This window comes from Pan paniscus, chromosome 23 (genome assembly GCF_029289425.2).
Source record: "Pan paniscus chromosome 23, NHGRI_mPanPan1-v2.0_pri, whole genome shotgun sequence".
In the NCBI taxonomy this organism is placed as follows: Eukaryota; Metazoa; Chordata; class Mammalia; order Primates; family Hominidae; genus Pan; species Pan paniscus.
This window is the reverse complement of record NC_085927.1, coordinates 43569461-43586560: the sequence shown is the minus strand read 5'-3', so window position 1 is coordinate 43586560 and position 17100 is coordinate 43569461. Positions and strand designations below refer to the sequence as shown.

General features: G+C 43.9%; 1 protein-coding gene across 5 annotated transcripts in view; it reads left to right on the top strand.

The window, feature by feature from the left end:
• LARGE1 (LARGE xylosyl- and glucuronyltransferase 1) overlaps positions 1-17100 on the top strand; it is an 852160-nt gene that overhangs the window by 275339 nt on the left and 559721 nt on the right. For all 5 annotated transcript variants that reach the window (XR_010111820.1, XM_003821498.6, XM_003821496.5 and 2 more), the window contains one exon: positions 163-464. Coding sequence is in view for 4 of the 5 variants with exons in the window: in XM_003821498.6 (XP_003821546.1) it covers positions 163-464 (302 nt within the window). In the remaining variant the exon portion in view is untranslated. The remainder of the gene's footprint in view (positions 1-162; positions 465-17100) is intronic.

Sequence of the window (17100 nt, the reverse complement as noted above, 5' to 3'; positions counted from 1 at the left end):
CAATCTGGATGCGTTTATTTGTAACTCACTTTCCATCTGTTTTCCTTAAACATGGGATTGTGCAAGGAGCCTCGCCATGTAGTAAGGGATGTCTGGGGAACTTGGAAGGGCTTGAGGCATGGTTCATCCAGATTAACGCTTCCCTGGTGTTTCGCTCCCCAGATGGAAAGCCCGTGTCTCTGTCACCGCTGGAGTCCCAGGCACACAGCCCCAGGTACACGGCCTCCAGCCAGCGGGAGCGCGAGAGCCTGGAGGTGCGCATGCGCGAAGTGGAGGAGGAGAACCGCGCCCTCCGTAGGCAGCTCAGCCTGGCCCAGGGCCGAGCCCCATCCCATCGCCGAGGCAACCACTCCAAGACCTACTCCATGGAGGAGGGCACTGGAGACAGCGAGAACCTTCGGGCTGGCATCGTGGCAGGCAACAGCTCCGAGTGTGGGCAGCAGCCGGTCGTGGAGAAATGCGAGGTAAAGGGCATCTGGAGCCTGGGGTGGAAGTTGTCCAAAGTCCCGATTGCCCTCACCCCTTGCAAATGCCTCCTGGAAACACAGCCAGATGCCAAGAGCTGGCATTCTTGATTCTAGCCCGGGTGTGTAAGTCTGGCTTGCTCACTAACTTTGCTGAATGGTCTGACAAGTCATTTAGCCTCTCTGAGCTTCTGTTTTCCCATCTGAAAATGGGGATAAGAAGGCGTAATCTATAGATATTAAGAGGAGCTCACTGATGGAACCTACCGCTTGTTTCTGTGTGGTTCGTTTTGACATGTGCAGGGTTTCTACACCTAGCTGTCATCCTGCAGGCCCCTGCTTCTTAGACTATAGTGTGAATGGTACACTTGGAGTTGTGGCCCAGTTGGGCAGTTCTCTTAGACCTCATTATCACTTCACTGTATAAACAGCCTCTCCAATTCAGAACCACAGACTTGTTCCTTATCTAAAGAAGTAATTTGAACTTTTATAGCCTAATATCACTTCTCCCCTTTTAGGGTATGCTTTCTTTCTTAGCAGCTCTTTGGAAATTTGGGATATTTATTGTCCTCTATTTCCTCAAATACCTGCATCCACGCTTCTATGTGCAGTGAACACACATACACTCATTCCCCATTGTTTCCAGTTCTCATGGTGGAGATGAATTAGGGCATGCCTATTCATAGGAAGGCCTTTTGAGAGATGGGCGAGACTGAATTCATATCCTAGCTTTAGTGATTTATGCAGAGAGTACCCTTGATCCAGTTGCATAACTTCTGTGAACTCCAGGTGTCTCATCAGTAAACTTTAGGAAATAATACCTGCTTCATGGAGTATTTGTGAGAATTAAACAGGATGGCCATATAAAGGCTTGACTAGCGCCTAGTACGTAGTACATTTTCAAAATTATGGTTAGTTTTTACTATTCTTAGTTAAACATAGATAGGACCTGCTGTTTCTTTATTCCATTTTCTGGAATAAAGAGTGGTTAGACTTCAAACTCCCTAAAGAGAATGCTTTGCAAACTGTAGTATTCTATTCTAGTGAATGGGATTATTAGTAATATTGGTGATACTATCCAATGAGACTATCCAATGTCACTAAAAAATGGCTTCCTCAGTGATGTAGACTAAGTTCTTTGGAAGTTCACTGGTGAGGGAGGAGGACAAGGAGAGGCCCTGAGGATAGGAGCATTTCTCAGGTTTCTCAAGCCTGGTTGAAAAATGGATTGGTGGAGAGGTAGACAGCATCCGACAGAGGATGTCCAACGAGGAATGTGTCATATGAGTAGGAACGATGTGAAACAAACGTCCATCATAGCAGGATTTGGGATGTCACAAGTTGGTCCTTCAGCCAAGCCCAGAGAACCTGGGCGAGGAGGTGGTTCTACTCCATCATCATCATTCATTTATTTATCCATTCTTTCAGCAAACATATTGCACTCGTGTTTTGTATCTCATTCTGTTTTATGTGTTGGGAAACAGCAGTGAACAACAACAAAAAAGACAGAACCCCCTTCCCTCTGGTTCTTACATCTGTCATCAGAGGTAGAGGGAGAGATGATAAACAAATAAATAAATACAAATGTCAGGACGTGATAAATGCTGCACATTTATTCAGCCCTGACTGTATGCCAGGCCCAGTGCCCTTTAGTCTTTGACAACCACTGTCAGTGGCTTCTGTTACTTAATATCTCTATGTATGAAAACGGGCATTCAGCCACGTTAACAAATTCCTTTGGTCTTGGCTGGTCTGGGGAGGGCCCTAATTTAGGGATCTTCTGTTCTTGCCTTGGTGAAGGCATATTTGATTTCTTTCAGGTTCTCTGCTAGCAGATCACAGCCATGGTGTTGGTTTAGAAAGGGTTAGTTTGGATGGGAACTCTGCTACCCAGGTGAGATGGCCCAAAACGAGCATCAGGGATATTGGCCTGAAATTTTCTTTTTTTGTTGTGTCTCTGCCAGGTTTTGGTGTTAGGGTGATGCTGGCCTCATAAAATGAGTTAGGGAGGAATCCCTCTTTTTTTATTGTTTGGAATAGTTTCAGAAGGAATGGCACCAGCTCCTCTTTGTACCTCTGGTAAGATTTCGCTGTGAATCCATCTGGTCCTGGGCTTTTTTTGGTTGGTAGGCTATTAATTACTGCCTCAATTTCAGAACTTGTTATTGGTCTATTCAGGGATTCGATTTCTTCCTGGTTTAGTCTTGGAAGGGTGTATATGTCCAGGAATTTATCCATTTCTTCTAGATTTCCTAGTTTATTTGTGTAGAGATGTTTACAGTATTCTCTGATGGTAGTTTGTATTTCTGTGGAATCAGTGGTGATATCCCCTTTATCATCTTTTACTGTGTCTATTTATTCTTCTCCCTTTTCTTCTTTATTAGTCTAGCTAGTGGCCTATATATTTTGTTAATCTTTTCAAAAGACCAACTCCTGGATTCATTGATTTTTTTGAAGGGTTTTTCGTGTCTCTATCTCCTTCATCCATGAGCATGGAATGTTTTTCCATTTGTTTCTGCTCTGATCTTAGTTATTTCTTGTCTTCTGCTAGGTTTTGAATTTGTTTGCTCTTGCTTCTCTAGTTGTTAGGGTGTCAATTTTAGGTATTTCCTGCTTTCTGTTGTGGGCATTTAGTGCTATAAATTTCCCTATAAACACTGCTTTAGCTGTCTTCCAGAGATTCTGGTATGTTGTGTCTTTGTTCTCATTGGTTTCAGAGAACTTATTTATTTCTGCCTTAATTTTGTTATTTACCCCATAGTCATTCAGGAGCATGTTGTTCAGTTTCCATGTAGTTGTGCAGTTTTGAGTGAGTTTCTTAATCCTGAGTTCTAATTTGATTGCACTGTGGTCTGAGAGACTGTTTGTTATGATTTCTGTTCTTTGCATTTGCTGAGGAGTGTTTTATTTCCAATTATGTGGTCGATTTTAGAATAAGTGCTTTATGGTGCTGGGCAGAATGTATATTCTGTTGATTTGGGGTGGGGAGTTCCGTAGATATTTATTAAGTCCACTTGGTCCAGAGCTGAGTTCAAGTCCTGAATATTCTTGTTAATTTTCTGCTCATTGATCTGTCTAATATTGACAATGGGGTATTAAAGTCTCCCACTATTATTGTGTGGGAGTCTAAGTCTCTTTGTAGATATCTAAGAACTTAATGAATCTGGGTGCTCCAGTATTGGGTGCATATATATTTAGGATAGTTAGCTCTTCATGTTGCATTGATCCCTTTACCATTATGTAATGCACTTCTTTGTCTCTTTTGATCTTTGTTGATTTAAAGTCTGTTTTATCAGAGACTAGGATTGCATCTCCTGCCCTTTTTTTTTTTTTTTTTTTTTGCTTTCCGTTTTCCATTTGCTTGGTAAATATTCCTCCATTTCTTTATTTTGAGCTTATGTGTATCTTTGCACGTGAGATGGGTCTCCTGAATACAGCACACTGATGGGTCTTGACTCTATCCAATTTGCCAGTCTGTGTCTTTTAACTGAGGCATTTAGCCCATTTACATTTAAGGTTAATATTGTTATGTGTGAATTTGATCCTGTCATCATGATGCTAGCTGGTTATTTTGCACATTAGTTGATGCAGTTTCTTCATAATGTCATTGATCTTTATAATTTGGTATGTTTTTGCAGTGGCTGGTGCTAGTTTTTCCTTTCCATATTTAGTGCTTCCTTCAGAAGCTCTTGTAAGGCAGGCCTAGTGGTGACAAAATCCTTCAGGAGGATTTGCTTGTCTGTAAAGGATTTTATTTCTCCTTTGCTTATGAAACACAGTTTGGCTGGATATGAAATTCTGGTTTGAAAATTCTTTTCTTTAAGAATGTTGAATATTGATCCCTATTCTATTCTGGCTTGTAGGGTTTCAGCATATTGATCTGCTGTTAGTGTGATGGGCTTCCCTCCATAGGTAGCCTGACCTTTCTTTCTGGATGCCCTTAACATTATTTCCTTTGTTTCAGCCCTGGAGAATCTGATGATTATGTGTCTTGGGGTTGCCTTTCTGGAAGAGTATCTTTGTGGTGTTCTCTGTATTTCCTGAATTTGAATGTTAGCCTGTCCTGCTAGGTTGGGGAAGTTCTCCTGGATAATATCCTGAAGAGTGTTTTCCAACTTGGTTCCATTCTCTCGGTCACTTTCAGGTACACCAATAAAATGTAGGTTTGGTCTTTTCACATAGTCCCATATTTCTTGGAGGCTTTGTTCATTACTTTTCATTTTTTTTTCTTTAATCTTGTCTTCACACTTTATTTCGTTAAGTTGATCTTCAATCTCTGATATCCTTCTGTTTGATTGATTCGGCTATCGATACTTGTGTATGCTTCACAAAGTTCTCGTGCTGTGTTTTTCAGCTCCATCAGGTCATTGATGTTCTTCTTCTCTAAACTGGTTATTCTAGTTAGCATTTCCTGTAACCTTTTTTCAAGGTTCTTCACTTCCTTGCATTGGGTTAGAACATGCTCCTTTAGCTCAGAGGAGTTTGTTATTACCCAGCTTCTGAAGCCTACTTCTGTCAATTGGTCAAACTCATTGTCCATCCGGTTTTGTGCCCTTGCTGGAGAGGAGTTGCGATCATTTGGGGGAGAAGAGGCATTCTGGTTTTTGTTATTTTCAGCATTTTTGCAGTGGTTTTTCTTCATCTTCGTAGATGTATCTACCTTTGATCTTGGATGCTGATGGCCTTTTTTGTGGGCATCCTATTTGTTGATGTTGATGTTATTGCTTTATGTTTGTTAGTTTTCCTTCTAACAGGCCCCTCTTCTGCAGGTCTGCTGGAGTTTGGTGGAGGTCCACTCCATACCCTGTTTGCCTGGGTATCACCAGCGGAGGCTTCAGAACAGCAAAGATTGCTGCCTGCTCCTTCCTCTGGAAGCTTTGTCCCAGAGGGGCACCCGCCTGTTGCCAGCCGGAGCTCTCCTGTTTGAGGTGTCTCCCAATCAGGAGGCACAGGAGTCAGGGACCCACTTGAGGAGGCGGAGTGTATCCCTTAGCAGAGCTTGAGTGCTGTGCTGGGAGATGGGCTGCTCTCTTCAGAGCCAGCAGGCAGGAATGTTTAAGTCCACTGAAGCTGTGCCCACAGCCACCTTTTGCCCCAGTTGCTCTGTCTCACAGAGATGGGAGTTTTATCTATAAGCCCCTGACCGGAGCTGCTGCCTTTCTTTCAGAGGTGTCCTGCCCAGTGAGGAGGAATCTAGAGAGACAGTCTGGCCCCAGGTGCTTTGCCATGCCGTCATGAATTCTGCACAGTCAATTAACACTGTGAGGGGAAAACCGCGTACTCAAGCCTCAGTATGGTGGACGCCCCTTTCTCCACCAAGCTCAATCATCCCAGCTAGACTTCAGACTGCTGTGCTGGTGGGGAGAATTTCAAGCCAGTGGTTCTTAGCTTGCTGGGCTCTGTGGGAGTGGGACCAGCTGAGTGAGACCACTTGGCTCCCTGGCTTCAGCCCCCTTGCCAGGGGAGTGAACGATTCTGTCTCACTGGGATTCCAGCTGCTACTGGTGTATGAAAAAAAAACTCCTGCAGCTAGCTGGGTGTCTGCCTGAACTGCCATGTTGACTTTTAGTATAACTTATTTTCTAGTCTTTTGCACTTGAGAATTAGGTTTTGTTCTTCTTCTCTTTCTTTGTGTTTACTGATCATGTTAACTTCTTAGATTCTTAAAAAGTTATTTTTGGTAGAATTCTTCTATGAGGAACCCCTGGTCCTGTTCAGAACCTCCAATAGATGCACTTAAAAGTCTTGGCCTGCTGCAGTCATATTTCAAAGCACACTCTCCGCAAGGTGCTGGCCTCCTACCCATGAGCAGTGCACTTCCTCTGACTCCCTCATTTGGTGTCTTTAAGGATTTTAACGAAAAAGCCATAGAGGCAGACAAGAAATGTCAGTCAGTAGAGTCAAAATAGAAACTCCCTTCATCACAGCGCTTTTTGGTTCCAAGTGCTGAAGCTCATCTTGACATCCTGTCACGGTGCAGGGCCACGTAACCAGAGATGCTGCCACCATCTGTGGGTGTTGCGGAAACTTCTCTGGGCTCCGAAAAGCATTTCTGAAAACTCCTCTATCAATATGCCAAGGCTGTCAGCTGAGCTATCTGGTGATAGGAACAACGGGCCCTCATCAGTCCCTTTGCCCTCTTATCATTTGTTAATTATGTGTCTTTCAAATAGCTGCCTGTCTTATTCTTGCATATTTCTGTTGCCTGTGCAGTGCTGTTTCAGTGATGGCCTGGCCTCTGTGTGCCTCAGAAGTTGGAGCAGAACGATCCCCTTTGATCTTCACTCATGCACATGTGTGTATGGATGTGTGTATTTTTCTTGCCTTTCCGGTTCAGGTCTATTCTGGGACTCAGCTATTGTACAGAAGAAAAAACAGTCACTGGAACTGGTATCAGAATTCCTGAACAGGAGACTTTCCTTTGCTACTCATTAGTCTTGTGACCTTAGACAATTCAGTTACCTTTTGGGAGTCTATTTCATCATTATAAAATGAAAATAATAACATGTTCTTCCCAGTGCAATTGTGAGGATGAAATGAGGTGGAGGCAGGGGAAGCTAACTATGCATGAGTGTCACATATACTCATTATAAATATTCAACTTCTCCACTGCTACCTGAAAAATCACCTAACAGTTAAATAATCTAAAACAGCACCAGTTATTTTATTAGCTCTCATGGTTTCTGTGGGTCAGAGATTTGAGAAGGACTTAGCTGAGTGGTTCTGGTATGGGGTCCCTCATACAGGTGGCATTAGTGTGTGGCTGGAGCTGGAACAGTACAGTACAATGCTGGAAGAGTGGGTGCTGACCCAACCTCCCTTTCTTTTAGACTCAGGTCCTCATGTGGTCTCTGCATGGGCTAGTTTGAGCTTCCTCACAGCATGGCAGCTCTAGGCAGTCAGCTGCTTACGTGGCAGCTAAAGGCTTTAAGTACAAGTATTCCCGTAAGCAAGGCAGAAAGGAAGCACTTTTCATGACCTGGCCTCAGAAGCCACACAGTGTCACATCTGCTGATAGTGTATTCTGTTAGTTGAAATGGTCACAAAAGCCCACTCAGCACATACCCATCTCTCAATGAGAGTAACGTCTAGGCATTTGTGGATGTACTTAAGAACTGCCGCAATGGATATTGTTATTATGGAAAGTGAATGAATGTTATCCTCTGATGTCAGACCACTCCTTAAGGAAGTACTCATTTTTCCTTCTGCTCCTTGCTTTGAACTTCATTTCTCAGTAGTAATGTATTATAGTTAATAACAGTTAATCAGTCCTTGAAATGTACCAGACATCATGCTAGAGCTTTACATAAAATATCTCATGTAATTCACACAACATACTTATCTTCATTTGACAGATAAGAAAACTGCTAGGAAAGGTTTTATAATTATTTCGAGGTCACACAGCCAGAAAGAGGTAGAACTTGGGATTAAACCTAGGCAGTTTGATTCTAGAACCTGTTCTTTGAACCATTGCACTGAAGCTCTGTGAATTAGAGCTTGTGAGACCCAGACTCTCATCAGCTGCTGAGCCCAGATCCTTATTGTGTGCTTCACAGGGGCCTCACCTCTGCAGACTTTAGGGTTACCAGTCATTATATGGGGATCATCTTTCACCTTGGGGGCTTTAGCAGCCCCATGAGGTAATCATTCCTCAGTGAGTTTAGGCAAAGATCTGTCTGTTCTTCTAAAAGAAGCTGAAATGTTTTAAATTATTCTCCAGACTATGGATGTATTTATTAGCTTAGTGGGGCGTTTGCATTTTGCTGGAGGCAACATGTTTATAAAACTTGATGCTTCTCACCTATATTCTGGGTCCTAACTAACCTTACAGTATTTTAATGCACTTTTTCTATTGTATCTTCATGGACTTTACATAATAACCCAGCAGTGAAGGCGTTTGCCAGCTATCTTTCCATATCCCACATTGCTGTTGGAGGATACTATCATAGCATTTAGACACACATTTTATTAGCTTCATATGCCTTCTTTGGGGCTTCTTCAAGGATGTAAATCCACAAAAATAAAAATGTCCTCTTTAAATTTCAGGCCCTGAAATTAGGGGATGTTATAGCTGGAAGGAACCTGGTGGTATTGTCACGTGCAGTGATTTTCAGGGCACCTTAGGTACCCTCCCTGTATATGTTAGTTACTTATTGCTACATAGCCAGCTACCCTCAAAACTTAACAACTTAAAATGTCAAGCATTTATTATCTCATACAGTTTCTGAAAATTAGGAATCTGGGAGCAGCTTGGTTGGGGATTATGACTCTCAACCTTTAAAGAGATTACAATTAAGATGACATCAGGGGTTGCAGTCATCTGAAGGTTTGATTGGGGCTGAAGACTCTGTAACCATATAGTTTACTGACATGATTGGAATTCTCATTTCCTTAGGACTGTTCAAGTGTTATCATAACATATCAGCTAGCTTTTCCCAGGGTAAGCAGTTTAAACAGAGAAGAAGTAAAAAGCTACAACGACTTTTATGACCTAGCCTCAGATGTCTTATACCGTTACTTCTGCTGAATTCCATTGGTCATACAGCCCGGCTCTGACACAGTATAGGAGAGGCTACACGGCATGAAAACCAGGGGGAAGGGATCTTTGGAGACAGTCTTGGAGGCTGGCTACCACACCATGGCCAAGGCAAGGGACCATATCTCTGCCAGCCCCCTGTCTGTGCTGGCCTCAGAGTAGCCTTCTCTTGTTGCATATTCTGCTTTTTTGTAAAACTTATTTTAGAAATTGTGCCACTGAGAATGACAACAACAAATAAAGATGCAACTCTCTCATTTTAAAAATGATGAAAGGGTCTTGCCTAAGGTTACAAAGTTGCAGCCACAGCCCAGATGATGAGTCAAGTGTCTCACCTCCTCATTCCTGTGTCTTTTACCCTGTTATCTGGGGAGAGGTGACAAGGCAGTGTCAGCATTTGATGGAACAGAGGGAATTGGGCACCTTGAAGACCTTCCTTTCAATGATGGGAAAAATACTATCCTAACCTTACTTGAAGGTAGAGGAAAGAGTGAGAGAAGAAGAAGAGAACTTGATGCCTGACATTTGAGGAAATTTGGGGCTCAGACCTTAGATGTAGAATGTTCAGCTTAGAATAAACTATAATTGTTATTATTATTGATGATTGCTGATACATACCCATTACTTACAAGGTACCAGGCTCTAATCCCTTTACGCGAGTCATCTCAGTTAATTTGCCCAACAGTTAGTTGACATGGGGCTGGGCATGGTGGCTCATGCCTGTAATCCCAGCACCTTAGGAGGCCGAAGTGGAAGGATTACTTGAGCACAGGAGTTCAAGACCAGCCTGGGCAACATAGCGAGACCCCATCTCTCCAAAAAAAAAATACAAAACTTAGCTGGGCATGGTGGAGAACACCTGTAATCCCAGCTACTTAGGAAGCTGAGGTGAGAGGATCGCTTGAGCCCAGGAATTTGAGGCTGCAGTGAGCCATGATTGTGCCACTGCACTCCAGCCTGGGTGACGGAGCAAAACCCTGAAATAAATAGTTGACACATTTATTACTTCTCTTTATAGATGAGGAAACTGAGGTCCCAAGAGGTGGAGTTACGTCTTGAAATGTGGGGAAGAGTTTGATAGGTGAGGTGAAGGGTCAGAGCAATCTAGAATGAAGGCACATTCTAAAAACAAGAAAGCTTGATGAGTCATCTAGCATGACCATAACATGGCGCTACACTGATCATTGTTGAGTGATTGTCTGGCTAATGTGTGTGGACTTTTTGGACCAGGCCAGTCTTCCAGAGGCCCCCATGATGGATCAGTATTGGGGTGTTGTTAGATAACCCACCTACCCCAGATATGATCTCCCTGTATTGATTACAATTCTCTTGACCCACCCCAAAATCAGTCTCATCCTTTAATGTTTTCTGTGTAAAATTTGGGTTTCTGATTTCTCAGGTGGCTATGCTCTTTATAGCACAAGAAAGTCAATCCTAAAGCAGACTGGGATATGCAGGATAGAAAATCCTGGATGCTTCATTCATTCATCATCCATTTATGTGCCTTGTCCATGGAGGGGACACCAAGAGACTCCTTGTTCTCACAGCAGGCCCTGGAACCCATGTGGTCACACCTGTTCCTCGCTGAGCCCTGAAGGCTTGGCTTACAAAGCCAGGTGGTGCATCTACTTCTGTTTTCTGCATAGTTGAAATAACTTTGTCTTTGCATCCATGGTTCAGCATTTAGAGTGGACAGATTTAGATGAGTGGTTTCCCAAATCCTGGAGGTTTGTAACATGATTTGAGAGGGTACATTTGCCATGTTTTAAAAATGTTAATAGGTACATATGTGTTTTATTGAGGCCATTACTGCGGGCTTAAAAGCAGGACCCTGAATTCAACCCATCACTTTGTCACGGACTAGCTGAGCCCTTGGAGGTTTGTAACATGATTTGAGAGGTTACATTTGCCATATGTTTTAAAAATGTTAATAGGTACATATGTGTTTTATTGAGGCCATTACTGTGGGCTTAAAAGCAGGACCCTGAATTCAACCCATCACTTTGTCACAGACTAGCTGAGCCCTCGGACCTTGGGCAAGTTACTTAACCACTCTGTGTCTCACCTTTTTCAGCTTGAATTTGGGAAAAACCTGGATGTTAGGAAAATGCTGTATAGAAATTCTAAATCCCTTGTTTGATAGAGGCAGTGGCTGAGGATCCAAGAGGTTAGATAATTTGCCCCAAATCACTTAGCTGGCACAACTGTGTCATACTGGACCCCTTTTGACTCCAGTAAGGACAACAACGTGTCTGAGAGGTTGAAGAAGAGACTCAGAGCCAGTGAATGAGACAGGGTTTATGGAGAACTTACATACAGGGGTGGACCAGTGACCGCAGGCTGAACAGCAGAACTGCTACCATTTGTAAAAAGCATGCAGTTGATATCATGTTTTCACTTAGCAGTCTCCACCCTGCAACCATCACTTAACCAAAAATAAAGGGCCTCGATCCCCTGTACAGTCTGCATTCCAGGGAATGGGCCAGGGGTTCAGATTCCTTCATAGATAAGGAGTGAATCTCCAGATTGGCCACTGTGGGATTCTTTTTCTTTTTTTTTTTTTTTTTGGAGGTGGAGTCTTGCTCTGTCACCCAGGCTAGAGTGCAGTGGTGCGATCTCGGCTCACTGCAGCCCCCACCTCCCGGGTTCAAGTGATTCTCCTGCCTCAGCTTCCCGAGTAACTGTGATTACAGATGCCCGCCACTGCGCCTGGCTAATTTTTGTATTTTTTTAGTAGAAATGGTTTCACCATGTTGGCCAGGCTGGTCTGACCTGTGATCCACCCACCTCAGCCTCCCAAAGTGCTGGGATTACAGGCGTGAGCCACCATGCTTGGCCCGGGATTCTTAGCTCAGAACTCCAAACACACATCCTTCTTGGACCATAGGGTCATTCTCAGGAATTGCCTAGGTTATTGCTGTCAGGTCTGTCTGCCATTACAAACTGGAACCAGCATCCAGCTCTCTGGATTTCCAGGGCTTTTTATTATTATTATTATTATTTTGAAATTTTTTTTGCAGTAGAAGCCTATACCCATTCTCATCTCCTTCCGTTTTTTCTCACCCTGAAAGAGTAACAAATTCCAAGGCCTTGGGACATGTGGTGGTAGCTGAAAGAAGAATGCAGCCTTTCCTTGTCTTGTCCAAGTGAAGAAAAGTGGTGCTCTCTACTTGAGAGGAATTGGAAATAGATTATTTGCACACCCTCGTACTCTCTCAAAATAATCACAGTTAACATCTGTTGAGTTTTTACTATAGAGTCTCTTCCAAGTGCTTCTGCTAGAGCAGCGGTTCTCAAAGTGTGGTCCCTGGGCCGGCAGCAGCAGTGTCGCCTGGATGCAGACTATTCTCAGGCTCCACTCCAGAGATCCTGGATCAGAAACTGGGGAGGAGTCCGCACTCTGTTTTAACAAGCCCCTCCAGGTGATTCTGATGCATACTGGAGTTGGAGAGCCACGTACTCCATGTCCTTAACAAGCCCTTTAAGATTATGTCCCCCATTATACAGATGATGAAGTCAAAGCAGGAGGACTCTGAACAGTGTCTTGTGCTGTTTATTCATTCAGGAAACATTAATAAGCATTGATTTATTAGGGGCACTTTCTTGCACTCATTTGTTTGATCCTGACACAACCCAATCGGTAGCTGTTTTTATCTCCGTTTTACGGATGAGGCGAGTGAAGCTCAGGGACACTAAATAACTCTTCCAAGGTCACGCGGCCACTTAGCTTCAAGGTTGTAGCTCCAATCGAGGTCTCTCTGCTCTTGTTGTGGGATTTTCACACTACGTTGCCCCTGCCTCTGACCCTCGCTGCTGCCTGTCTGACCCCGGCTGTTCGCTTCTCCCCAGCTGTCAGAGCATCTGTCCTCTGGGAGGTCTTGCCTGTCCCCCTCAACCCCACCAAAAGTCTGCAGCTACCATCCAGAATCTGTGCTGAGCCTGTCTTTCCATAGCACACCTGATGCCCAAGTTGAAATGGGTTTCGCCTCTCACTCTCTCAGTCTGTCTGATAGGAGATGCTTAACTGAATCGTGCCCCCAGGCAGAATGGGCTGAAGGGAGCACCAGGCCCTGTGGGCAAGAGAAGCAGGGCTGGCAGGGTGTTGAAGAGTTCTGCCAGGGCCACAGCTTGCCTGGCATCCCTTAGTTTGGTGTGAATTTCTTTTGGGACAATGATTTTTTTCCCCATATTTATCTGTGAAAAACTGCCCCCTGGGGATTCTTTCCTGCTGGGAGGCAGAGCATGGAGAACTTTATTTTTCAGGTTTTCATGGAGCCTGACAAGCAAAGAGTCACAAGTCCAGGCTGGCCCTAATATCACCAGTTGCTCTTGTGTGGTCACTGAAATGCCTTCTCCTCCAAGATGCTCTCCCTGCATCGTCCCTTATCTGGGTGATGCTGGCCACTCTGGGATGTAAAGACACCCAGCTTGCCATCGTAGGAGCCTCTCATTCTCCTGTGGGATCTCCTGGTTAACTATCAAATTGCCTCCACACCTGACTTTGGGGAATGGGGATTGTTTTAAAATTTACCTTTATTTCCTCCAAGCCCAGAACAGTCCTGGAACACTGGCAACTCTAAAAACATCAGTGTTATGAATCTTTTCTGCAGGTTGTAAGACAAGGTCATCCCTTGACCCCAGTGGGGTCAGGAATGAACCCAGTTCACAGTTCTGCACTACCTTACCTGTATCATCAAGTACAGCCTGCAAAATTCAAAGTGTGCTGGGCACCATGTCTAGGATGACAGGAAATTAGTGGAAGCCTTAGCATTGCCTTAGAAAGAGCTTTTATGGTTCATTACTCAAGAGCTTTGTAAAGCTTTTAAAAAGTATAAATAAAATGTATAAATTCTCAGGTTTGTTACATTGGTGCCGTTTCCTTTAGGGATCAGCAAGTATCTATGAATGCCTGAAAGTCTTCTGTGCTTTCTTTCCAGCCAAAAGGACAAGTGAGATGCTGAGGAAAAGTCCTCAGTGTTGGTCAGGTCCTGGCAAGTTACTGCTTGCATGCTTAGGGGCTGAAATGATTCCAGGAGGGGCCAAGAGGTGTGGGCAGGGCTGAGGGGAGGCAACACAGAGGCAGGAAGGTGTTAAGAAACCCAGCAAGGACTGGAACTGTGGGATTGGGCCCCTGACAGGAGCCGGGGAAATCTGACCTCTGAGACCCCCACTGGTGCCTCCCAATGACCAAACTCAACCCGAAATCAGAGGCAAAAGGAGCCCACTTAACTTGGTCTATAAAGGTCAGACTCGACCAGGCGCGGTGGCTCACGCCTGTAATCCCAGCACTTTGGGAGGCCGAGGTGGGCGGATCACATGAGGCCAGGAGTTCAAGACCAGCTTGGGCAACGTGGCCAAACCCCATCTCTACTAAAAATACAAATATTAGCTGGGCATGATGGCCGCATGCCTGTAGTCCCAGCTACTTGAGAAGCTGAGGCAAGAGAATCGCTTGAACCTGGGACGCGGAGGTTGGAGAGAGCTGAGATCATACCACTGCATTCCAGCCTGGGCGATAGATCGAGACTCGGTCTCAAAAAAACAAACAAACAAAAGGCCAGACTCTCCAGACACAGGACTGTTAGGAGAAGGGTAGAGAGTGAGTTGGAGGAGCAAACGGGAACGTCATTCCATCCTCCATCTGGACTTTGTGACAGAGAAACATGAGTGTTACGTCTATACAGTCACATGTTACATAATGACATATCTGTCAACAGTGGACTGCATTTACCACACTGCTCCCATCAGATCATAATGGAGCTAAAAATTCCTATTGCCTAGTGACATCATAGCCATCCTAACATCATGTGCAACACATCGCTCATGTGTTTGGTGATGTTGGTGTGAACAAACCTACTGCACTGCCATTTGTATAAAACTATAGCGCAATTATGTACAGTACATAATAATACTACAGAGAAAATGGCTGTGTTACCAGTGTATGTATTTATCATACTATCATTATTTTAGTGTATTCCTTCTACTTATTTTTTTTAAAGTTAACTGTAAAACAGCCTCAGGCAGGTCCTTCAGGAGGTATTTCAGAAGGCCTTGCTATCGCAGGAGATGACAGCTCCATGTGTGTTAATGCCCCTGAGGACCTTCCAGTGGGACAAGGTAAGGAGGTGGAAGACAGTGATATTGATGATTCTGACTCCGTGTAGGCCTAGGCTAAGGTGTGTGTTTATGTCTTAGTTTTTAACAAAAAAGTTTTAAAAGTTAAAAATAAATAATTTTTAAAACAAAAATGCTTATAGAATAAGAATATAAAGTATTTTCATACAGCTGTACAATGTGTTTGTGTTTCAAGCTATGTGTTGTTATAAAACAGTCACAAAGTTAAGAGCCAGGCACAGTGGTGTGCACTTATAGTCCCAGCTACTCTGGAAGCTGAGACGGGAAGATTGCTTGAGCCCAGGAGTTCGAGGCTGTCGTGTTCTGTGATCATGTCTGTGAATAACCACTGTACTCTAACCTGGACAATATAGCAAGACCCCATCTCTTAAAAAAAAAATAGACAGTTGGCTGGGCGCAGTGGCTCATGCCTGTAATCCCAGCACTTTGGGAGGCTGAGGCGGGTGGATCACGAGGTCAGGAGATCGAGAGCATCCTGGCTAACACGGTGAAACCCCGTCTCTACTAAAAATACAAAAAAATTAGCCGGGCGTGGTGGCAGGCGCCTGTAGTCCCAGCTACTCGGGAGACTGAGGCAGGAGAATCACTTGAGCCCGGGAGGCAGAATTTGCAGTAAGCCGAGATCACATCACTGCACTCCATCCTGGGCAACAGAGTGAGACTCCATCTCAAAAAAAAAAAAAGAGATAGTTAAAAAAAAATTTTAAATTTGTAAAGTAAAAATGTTCCAGTAAGCTAAGTTTAATTTCTTATTGAAGAAAAATATTTTTTATAAATTTAGTATAGTCTAAGTGTACCATGTTTATAAACTAAGTGTACACAGTAGTGTACTATAATGTCCTAGGCCTTCACATTCTTTGACCACTCACTCACTGACTCACCCAGAGCTACTTCGATTTCTGTGAACTGTAATCATGATGAGTACCCTATACAGGTGTACCATTTTTTTCTCTTATATTATATTTTTACTATACTTTTTCTATGTTAAGAGATAGAAATACTCACCATTGTGTTACAGTTGTCTACAGGATTCAGTGTAGTATCATGTATACAGGTTTGTAGCCTAGGAGCAGTAGACTCTAGTATATAGCCTATGTGTGTTGTAGGCTATACCATCTAAGGTTGTGTAAGTGGACTCTAAAGTTGCTCGGAAGACAAAGTCACCTAACGATGATAGGCTACTCAGAAGATATCTGTGTTGTTAAGCAAAGCATGACTGTAATTTCAGGTATAGACAGGAAGGCCTAGTGCAAGGACCAGTGGTCACTGATTCTGACATTCAGATCCCACCCTTTGGTTTGTTTGTTTGTTTGTTTGTTTTTTGGTTTTCGGTTTTTTGGGGGTTTTTTTTTGAGACCGAGTTTTGTTCTTGTTGCCCAGGCTGAAGTGCAATGGCGAGATCTCGGCTCACTGCAACCTCTGCCTCCCAGGTTCAAGCGATTCTCCTGCCTCAGCCTCCTGAGTAGCTGGGATTATAGGCACACGCCACCACACCTGGCTAATTTTTTGTATTTTTAGTAGAAATGGGGTTTCACCATGTTAGCCAGGCTGGTCTTGAACTCTTGACCTCAGGTGATCCGCCGCCTCGGCCTCCCAAAGGGCTGGGATTGCAGGCATGAGTCACCGCACACAGCAAAATTAGCCTGCAGTGATGGTGTGTGCCACCATGTTGGCCAGGCTGGTCTCGAACTCTAGACCTCAGATGATCCGCCCACCTTGGCCTCCCAAAGTGAGCCACAGGCATGAGCCAAGACCCCACCCTTTGATAGGAGGAATATTGAATAGTTGTGACCATTTTTAATCTACCACACCAAGAAACTTAAAAAATGAACTTAATAGCTTCAAGCCCTAAAGTCACATGACAAAACCATTTTTGTGACCCCATTCTTTCAAGGATCGTTTATCTTTCTCCCTACTCTCCCCATTCCCACTCCAACCCCTGCCCCACTCATGGTTCACTTCTGT